Source organism: Lactuca serriola, chromosome 1, assembly GCF_051521515.1.
Source record: "Lactuca serriola cultivar US96UC23 chromosome 1, Lser_US96UC23_V15, whole genome shotgun sequence".
NCBI lineage: Eukaryota > Viridiplantae > Streptophyta > Magnoliopsida > Asterales > Asteraceae > Lactuca > Lactuca serriola.
Genome location: NC_136408.1, coordinates 132,282,730 through 132,292,814, shown reverse-complemented (window position 1 = coordinate 132,292,814; position 10,085 = coordinate 132,282,730). Strand labels below are relative to the sequence as shown.

General features: G+C 29.3%; 1 protein-coding gene and 1 pseudogene across 1 annotated transcript; both read right to left on the bottom strand.

Annotated features, from left to right (window-relative positions):
- Positions 1-5,440: 5,440 nt before the first annotated feature.
- LOC145061625 (secreted RxLR effector protein 161 pseudogene) lies at positions 5,441-5,935 on the bottom strand (annotated as a pseudogene).
- Positions 5,936-8,502: 2,567 nt separating this feature from the next.
- LOC145061615 (uncharacterized) lies at positions 8,503-9,096 on the bottom strand. Its single transcript, XM_079009151.1, has one exon. The coding sequence runs from the start codon at positions 9,094-9,096 to the stop codon at positions 8,503-8,505; it is 594 nt and encodes a 197-aa protein (XP_078865277.1).
- Positions 9,097-10,085: the final 989 nt, after the last annotated feature.

The following is a 10,085-nucleotide window of genomic DNA, read 5'->3' as shown; positions in this document are numbered from 1 at the left end:
TTTTGTTGATTCCTAGTACAGGATTACTTAGTATTATCAATTGTTGTTTTTTATGTTAATAAAGAGATGACAAACTTTTTTATTTGGAAACGGCAAACGAATTAAATGGAAGCCTACTCGTAATATTTCAACAACCACCCCGGATTCGAGCTCTTTTACAAGGCAAACCTAACCCCCATAGGGATTTCAAGGGAAAAATTCACAACGTGTGGACACCACAAGAGACAGTTTAAGAGAATAGAACTCTCAACCTCACGTCCCACGTGGAAATAAAACCCGATACATCAACTCAGCTACACTAACATCATTTGCATGAAATAAAACCCGATACATCAACCCAGCTACACTAACATCATTTGCATTAAATAAAACCCGATACATCAACCCAGCTACACTAACATCATTTGCAGGAGAGGAGATAACGAACTCAATTCTAGAAAGTAAGCACAAGGATATCGAACCAACAGGGCCCCCTCTTTGATGTACTCATAGGGATAATGGACCAAACCACACAAACATAAAAAATGGACATATTCTTAAAAAATACGTATATAAATCTTTCGTATATACCTATTTTTTGAGATTTTTTATACAATGGGGCTTCTATAGGACCGTGTTAATACATTAAATCATTTTTTATTAAAAAAATATCATAAGAAAAAATTACTGGAATCTTTTAGTTCTTAAAAGTTTGTGGAAAAAAAATATCTTTTTTCCATCTGTTTTGGATTGCAATTTTCGTCAAGTGTATTAAAAGTCTTAAGTTTAATATATATATATATATATATATATATATATATATATATATATATATATATATATATATATATATATATATATATATATATATATATATATATATATATATAGAGAGAGAGAGAGAGAGAGAGAGAGAGAGGTAGGTTTAGGTTCTATAGAAAAAAGAAAAACCAAAAAAAAAAAAAATCCTAAAACTCATAAAAATGCATACTTAGAGATCACAATACTTTTTTTATGAAAAAATCGCAGGTTTTTAAATAAATCCGCTAAATATTTTTTTTTTTGAAAAAACAAATTTATTTATTTTTTTTAAATTGATTTTTAATTGTTTTTCAACGAATTTATTAAAAAACCTGTGAATTTTTATAAAAAAAATTAAAAACAAAAAGTTTTGTAATCTCTAAGTATTTTTTATGTATTTTTATGATTTTAAGGTTTTTTTTGTTTTTAAAATAACTCTTTCATATATATATATATATATATATATATATATATATATATATATATATATATATATATATATATTCATTATAACCTCAAACACGCTTTTAGCGGTTGTTGATGATTACCAAGTCAAAAGCTGATCTGATTCCTTATTTCTTTTTTGAATGGAACTTGGCTTTGATTGCTTCATTGGTTTTTGATTCCTTCTAATCATAAAGAATAAAGAAGAAAAGAAAATTGTTGATAAGTTAGAATTGTTATTTAGAGAGAGAATCAAGGAAATAATTTTGTTTTTTCATTACTATATACAAAAAAAAACTCGGTAATTTTAGTCTAAATGAATCATTTTAGTAGTTATATACATAATAACCACATATTAACTATTCTAATATATATATATATATATATATATATATATATATATATATATATAAAAGTTCAAATAAAAACAATAAATAATGTGAAACATAAAAACATTATGTTTATACAAAACTTCAAAAATGACCATTATGGTTTCTCATTTTATGTTGATAAGGTCCCAACTTTTGAAAAGTTATAAATTTTGTCATTTTCAACATGTTTTGTTGTCATTTTTGTCATTTTCAATTTGACTGTTAACTTTTTTAAAATTATTTTTTCATCTTTAGAGACAATTTCTGCAATGAAACTATGAGGACCATTTCTACATATCTTCTTTTTGTTTTTATTAAATTCTTATATATTAATAAATGTTATTTTTAATATATACTATTTATATATTAATAAATAGTTTTTATTAGAATATTAATTTTTTTAATTGATTTTTTAATATCTTTGTTATCAGATATTTTAATTGGATTATTATATATGAATAAATATTATGTTTAATATATAATATTTATATATTAATAAATTTTATGATATTGGATTATTAATTTATTTTAGTTAATTTTATTTATTCGAGTAATTCTTTTTTTTATCATTATGTATTAATAAATATTATTTTTAATTTATAATATTTATATCCTAGTAAATAATACATTATCAGATTATTATTTTTTTAGTTAAAAGCGCCGCCTCTTATCAACAAAAATCGTTGGGATCACCGCCAAACACTTTCATCGAGGTTTGACGTAAACCTTACTAACTTTTTCGACACAACATCACTTGTAGCCACCTACAACAGCCTCTTCACAATCTGCTGGAATCATCTGAATCCCACACAATGCGTAACAAACTTATTTAAACATTAAAAGCGGTGGTGGTGATTAGGTTATGATAGTTGTGTTATCGCAGGTGACTAACTTCATCGTTGTTTGGAAAATGATGGTGAGTTTTTGTCCGACCTCCAATGAAGATGTTTTGTGGTGATCTCGATGATCTTCGATGACGAGAGGCGACATTTTTGTATATTTTGGCGAATTTGAGGTGGAACTAATAATATTAAAAAGAATTAATAGTATACATTAAAAATAAACTAATAATCCAATAATCCAACAAAATAGTATTTACTAAATAAAGAAAATAATAAATTAAAAGTAACAATCGAATAAAAAATAATTATTCCAAAAATGAAATTAAAAAAAACTTACAAATGAAATTAATAATCTAATAATGTAACATTTATTAGTATTTAAATATTCTATATCTAAAATAATATTTTTAATATATAATAATCTAATAAAAAAAATTCATAGCATAAAAAAATTAACTAAAATAAATTAATAATCCAAAAAATAATATTTATTAATATATAAATATTATACTTTAAAAATAATATTTTTTTTTCATACATAATAGTCTAACTAAAAATTCAATAACAAAATAATTAAAAAAGTTTAATTAAAAGAAATTAATAATTTTATAAATTAATATTTAGTAATATACAAATATTATATATTAAAAATAACACTTATTATTAGACAAAATTGTAAAAATGGTCTTTATGGTAGTAATAATTATGCATTTTTGGTCCAAAAATGTTTGTTGGTGCACCGGTGGTCCAATTTTGGATACCTTGTGCGGATTTGGTCCAAATATCGTTAACTTTAACAGTGATATTGTTAACTTTTTTAAAATAATTATTTTACTCTCAGGAACCATTTTTGCAACTGAGTCTTTTTGCTAAACCATGGTGTCCATTATTTCATATATTCTTTTTAACTTTATTGAAGTATTAAATATTAGTTCTTTTTAATTAATTTTTTAAATTTCTTTTTATTGGATTAATTCTTTTTATTGGATTATTATATATTAATAAATATTGTTTTTATTATATAATATTTAATATATTAATTATATTATTTTGTTGGAGTATTTATTTTTTTTAATTAACTTTTTAATTTCATTTTTATTAGATTAATTCTTTCATATATATATATATATATATATATATATATATATATATATATATATATATATATATATATATATATATATATATTAATGAATGTCACTTTATGGGATTAACTTCTTATATATATATATATATATATATATATATATATATATATATATATATATATATATATATATTTACTATCTTATAAAACAAATCTCACTATTTCTAAAAATAGATTGAATAAAATAATAATATTTTTTAAGACGTCCAAATCATTAAGCTAATTGTACAACTAATCACTAATAAAATAATATTAAAATTTAAACAAACTCCTATAAATCTTCTCTTCCAAGGTTTTGACTAGATCTTTTTTCATCCAAATAAAATACTCAACACCCTATAATTTGGTCATTTCATGAATTTTCTTTATTTTTAATATGACATGTTTCCTAAAACAAACTAATGATTGAATTGAAAATAATCATTCTCCATCGAAAAGAAATTAATTGTCGAAACAAACTATTTGTCGTCCGCCGCTTTGCACGGGTAAACGGCTAGTGTGTGTGTATATATATATATATATATATATATATATATATATATATATATATATATATATTAATGAATATCTGGAATGGGCATTCTAGATGATAGCATATTTTAGACAACACCATCACTATCACTCGGTCCGAAAATTGTGGTTTTGTCCAAAATATATCTCAAACTCGATTCGAAAAAAGAATTAATACAATAGAAATTAAAAAAGTAACTATAAGAAGTTAATAATCTCATAAAGTAATCTTCATTAATATATATATATATATATATATATATATATATATATATATATATATATATATAATATTTATTAATATATAATAATCCAATAAAAATAATTATTCCAATAAAAAAGAAATTAAAAAAGAAGTAATTTTAAGAAATCAATACTCCAATAAAATAATATTATTAATATATTAAATATTATATATTAAAAGTAATGGTGAGTAATGTAAGTTTATCGGTTATCCCTTTGCTATAGACATCATGTTAAACATGAGATATGGATCGCAGTCAATCTCAAGTAAGTGTTTAACTTTACATCAGGCCTTAGATGTCTAACTCTCAACGAATAAGAGGAACAAAACTCATCTTGTCTACATACACCTCTTGCATGATTTACATCACGCTTGATAATAGCTTTTATAACTGCCTAACAAAAGAATAGCTTTTGACTACATCAAAGCAAAACGTTCTCCATACTCAAGTCCCAAATATGTATCGCAGGTGTTAAGGATATACAAATATTACCTTTTATCAAGTATCATTTATGACAGCGATCCACGAAGTGATGATGAACAGGTAACTCCAATACTTACTCTCTAGTAAGTATCTATATATGAAACTAGTTACAACGCTTTGTCAACCATCCTATTTAATATTAGTGTTATTTCATTATTGCTCCTACAATAACAACTGACTATGGATTCTTAGAGACAATAAATTCACTCAAGGATTAAACATGTTAATAAAGAACACAAAAAATATTGAATGAAAAGATCATATGCCATATATATCATAGTCATTACAATCGATGATGTTATAAAATGTTCCAATATTCAATACTAATACATAGATCAAATCCAGTCGCTAGAATAGCGAAGTCCTATTCCTCGAGCGTGTCCCTAAAATTTTTCTTGAGGAAGAGGTTTCTTGAAAGGATCCGCCAAATTTTGATCGGTGTGAACTTTGTGAACACTAATTTCTCCTTTTTCAACTTTATACCGGATGACGTTGAATCTACGACTAATATGCCTGGTCTTCTTGTGTACTTAGGGTTCTTTTGCCAAAGTAGTAGCACCCTCATTGTCATAGAAAACGTCTAGGGGGTCTTGAATGGTAGGGACTACCCCTAGATCCTTAATGAATTTCTTCATCCAGGCAGCCTCTTGTGCAGGCAGCCTCTTGTGCAGCTTCTGAAGCAGCAACGTATTCTGACTCTATAGTGGATTGTGCAACAACACTTTGCTTGGAGCTTTTCCAAGATACCACACCCCCGTTGATAATGAACACATATCCTAATTGCAATTTGCAATCATCTCGATCAGTTGTGAAGGATGCATCAGTGTAGCACTTTACACTTAAGCTTTCTTCCACGCATCCATAGACGAGGAACAAATCATTAGTTCTTCGTAAATACTTTAGGATGTTCTTCACAGCTCTCCAATGACTCTCCCCTGGATTTTGTTGGAACTTGCTTACCATACTTATAGCATAAGCAAGATCAGGTCTTGTACAATTCATAGCATACATGACAAATCCAATTGGAGAAGCATATGGAATATCTTTCATCTTGTCTAGCTCAGCCTTTGTGCAAGGACATTGAGATGAACTTAATACAATGCCATGTGCCATGGATAGGAATCCTCTCTTAGAGTTTTCCATATTGAAGCGTTTCAATACTTTCTTAATATATCTACCTTGGCTTTTACCTATTAATCGTTTTGATCTATCTCTATAGATTTTGATTCCAAGAATATATTGTGCCTCACCTAGCTCCTTCATTGAGAAACACTTTCCTAGCCAATACTTTACACCTTGTAAAGTTAGAATATGATTTCTGATGATTAATATGTCATCCACGTATAGGACCAAGAATGTCACCAAGCTCCCACTAGTTTTCATGTAAACACAAGATTCATCTACATTTCTAATAAAACCACACTTTATGATTTCATCATCGAAATGATGATTCCAGTTACGAGATGCTTTCTTTAACCCATAAATGCATCTCTTGATCTTACACACATTATTAGGATGCTTTTAGTCGACAAAACCTTCAGGCTGATCCATATAGACATCTTCTTCCAAGTGTCCATTTAGAAAAGAGGTTTTGACATCCATTTGCCATATCTCATAGTAATAATATGTAGCTACGGGAAATAGTATCCTAATTGATTTAATCATAGCCACTAGTGAAAAGGTTTCATCATAATCAACTCCATGAGTTTGAGTGAATCCTTTAGCAACCAATCTTGCTTTGAATGTGTGTAGGTTACCATACATGTCAATATTTTTCTTGAAGACCTACTTACTTCCAACAGTCTTGCTATTGGGTGGAAGATGAACCAAGTCCTAGACTTGATTTTCTCAGATGGATTGCATTTCAGCATTCATGACTTCAAGCCATTTGGCAGATTCGGGATCTATCATTGCGTACTGGTAGCTTACCGGCTCATCAGCATTCATCATTACGAAGCACACATCAATGATAAATTCATATCTCTTAGGTTCATGACGAATTCTACAAGATCTACGAACACCTTGTGTTTCAATAGGTTGAAGGACAATGCTCTCTCCATCTTCAACAACCTCTTGTTTAGTACTAGTGCCAACTACAGATGCATCGGGTTAAGGTTCTTGATCTTCTTCAAGTTCCACATGCCTCCTACTTGCCTCATCCATTAGAAACTTGCTTTCTAAGAATTCAACTTTTCGTGAAATAAAGATCTTATTCTCACTAGGGATGTAGAAGTAATATCCTAAATAATCTTTAGGATATCCCGCAAAGATGCATTTGGTAGATCTATGCTCAAGTTTGCTGGAAGTCTCTTGTCTAACATAAGCTTCACATCCCCAAACTTTCATATAAGATAAGGATAGAGGTCTTCCATACCACATCTCATAAGGTGTTTTCTCTGCCTTCTTAGTTGGTGCCATATTCAAGATACGCGTTGTGGTGAGTAAAGCATAAATCCAAAAAGATAAAGGAAGGGTACTTCGACTAATCATAGATCGAACCATATCAAGTGAGATCCGATTTCTCCTCTCAGAAACACCATTAAGTTGTGGTGTTCTAGGTGGAGTGAGTTGTGAGATAATCCCATGACTCCTTCGATGGTCTTGGAACTCTTAGCTCAAGTACTCGCCTCCTCTATCCGAATGAAGGATTTTGATTGTTTTATCGAGTTGATTTTTAACTTCACTTTCATGTTTATGTTTCATCAAATACACATAACCAAAACGATTGTAGTCGTCAGTGAGGGTGATATAATATCTCTCACCATATCTAGACATTGTTCTAAAAGGTCCACATACATCGGTGTCTATGATGCCTAATAAAGCACTTAACCTTTCACTTGTTCCAAAGAAAGGGGATTTTGTCATCTTGCCACATAAACAAGATTCACATATGTCAAATGAATCTATGTCACCCCCCCCCCCCCCCCCCCCCAAATGTCCACTCTTTTGGAGTTGAGATATACGTTTCTTGTTTATATATCCAAGGAGAAAATGGCATATATATGTTTGGTTCAAATCTGGTTTGAGCCTTTTGGTGTAGAATGATAAAGGGACTTATTGTTTGAGATGTCATCTAGGTTTAGTTCATAAATTCCATTTATTGGTCTAGCCTCAAAATAGAAGATTCCTTTCAGGAAGGAGTGAATGTTGTCATCAACAAATTTGAAATTATAACCAGATTTTCTCAAACATGAAACTGAAATGAGATTTCTTGTAATAGAAGTAATTAAACACACATTATCTAATGTCAAATACAGACCAAATGGTAAACATAAATCAAAATGTCCTATTGCTTGGACTGCAACCCATGCTCCATTGCCCACATGCAATACCATATCATCTACTTTTAGTTCCTTACTCTTTCTGAACCCCTTTAACGAATTACAAATATGAGTTCCACAATCAGTATCTAATAACCAAGTGTTTGATGAAAAAGTAAATAATCCCATTTTAATCATGAAAATGGATATACCTGAAGGGCCTTCCCCGACCTTCATTTTTCAACCTTGCAAGGTACTTAGGACAATTCCTTTTCCAATGCTCGACAACTCCACACTCAAAGCATGTGTCATCTTTGGTAACATTTTCCTTCTTCTTGGGTGGTGGGTTTTGAGGAGCTTTCTTCCCTTGAAGTTCTTGCCTTTGTTCTTCTTGACTTTTCCTTTCCTAATCATGAGAAATTAGGGAGTTTTACTTGGGATATTCTTCTTTGTAGTTTTTAGCATCACGTGCAACTCAAAGATTGGTCTCTCCCACCCATTCATGTCATAGTTCATGATGAAAGCATTGTATGACTTTGGCAAAGACTTCAAGATGATATCTGTTGCCAAGTCATGTGGATATGGAGAGCCCAATCTCTTTAATTGACCCATGTAGCTTTTCATCTTGAGAACATGTGTGCTCAGATTCCTATTCTCCTCCATTTGCATGGCATGAAGGGATCTCACAATGTCAAACCTTTTGGTTCTAGCTTGTTTTCCAAACATCTCCTTGAGATGTTCAATCATGTCAAAGGCAGTGTAGTCTTCCAGGTCCCGTTGAAGATCGTGAACCATCGAGGCAAGCATGAGACATGAAATATCAAGTGAATCATCTACATGCTTTAGCCATGCACCATGTGCATCCTTTAGGAGAGCATGTGGTTCGTCAAGAGTTTGGTTTTCAAGGACATAGTCTTTCTTTTCTTGTTTCAAAATGATTCTTAAATTTCTGTGCCGGTCCAAAAATTTGGAGTGGTTGAGTTTTTCTTTGTCAAGAACTGACCGAATGTTCATTAGGTGATGTGTTACAATAATTGGTGGGGCCGTCTACAAAAGTTTAACAAAGTTTTAATTTAGTATTTAATTCTTTGAATAATAATACCCTTTTATTTCCAAAAACATTATTTTTTTAAAGTCTAGGATCCAAGTTACAAATCAAATAAATGGTTAGGTATCCTTTATCCCATTTACCCAATTTTAATAAGGTAAATAACTTGTATTAATTACACCATTTGTAACTCCAAAATTTATCAGACCCTTAACAATCCCTTTGTTAATTTGACATGTTTGGTCTCATCTATGCCTTGGAACACTCTTGCTTAGGTGATATTTATCACAAGACGCTTCCAATCAAGTCAGCCAATTAGAGAAACTTGTATAATTAGCCTATAACATTTTTCTAGAAATTACAAAAATACTTTGGCCATCGAAAGATAATACTAATGGTTAGGTATCATTTATCCCACCAGCATTATACAAGTGACGTGCAAATGTTTCTAAAATTGGATGGCATAGACTTGCATTTTGAAAAAGGGATTTGTATGTTTTATTATTCTATTTAAAACATGTGATATCATGCCAATTACATGCATCCAATATGTCGTGGTATCAATTTTCTAAAAATCACTTTTAAGGTTTTTATAAAATCCTGGGTTTTATATTTCGGCTTGGTTCAATTTTAAAATTAATATCTAGTATTAAGTTTGTGTTTGAGCCATCTATAACCCTTTTAATATTGTTTAATAAAACTTGCTTTCATTAAATAATACTATGGAGTTTGAATAATTTATAAAAACATGATTTTTACAACAATAATTCAATATTTCAAACGTTGTCATAATTAACAATTTTTATAATACCGGTTTTTATTTTATGGCTAAAACATGTTACATCTAATGTCCATATTTTACATTTTTAAATCCAAACTCCATATGATGTTTATTTTGTCAAAAATTAGTTTAGCTTTGTGAAAAACTAAATTATCAACCACACAAAATATTTAC

Excerpts from the sequence above, each read along its gene's own strand:
- LOC145061615 (XM_079009151.1), bottom strand. The coding sequence starts at position 9,096 with ATGAACATTCGGTCAGTTCTTGACAAAGAAAAACTCAACCACTCCAAA.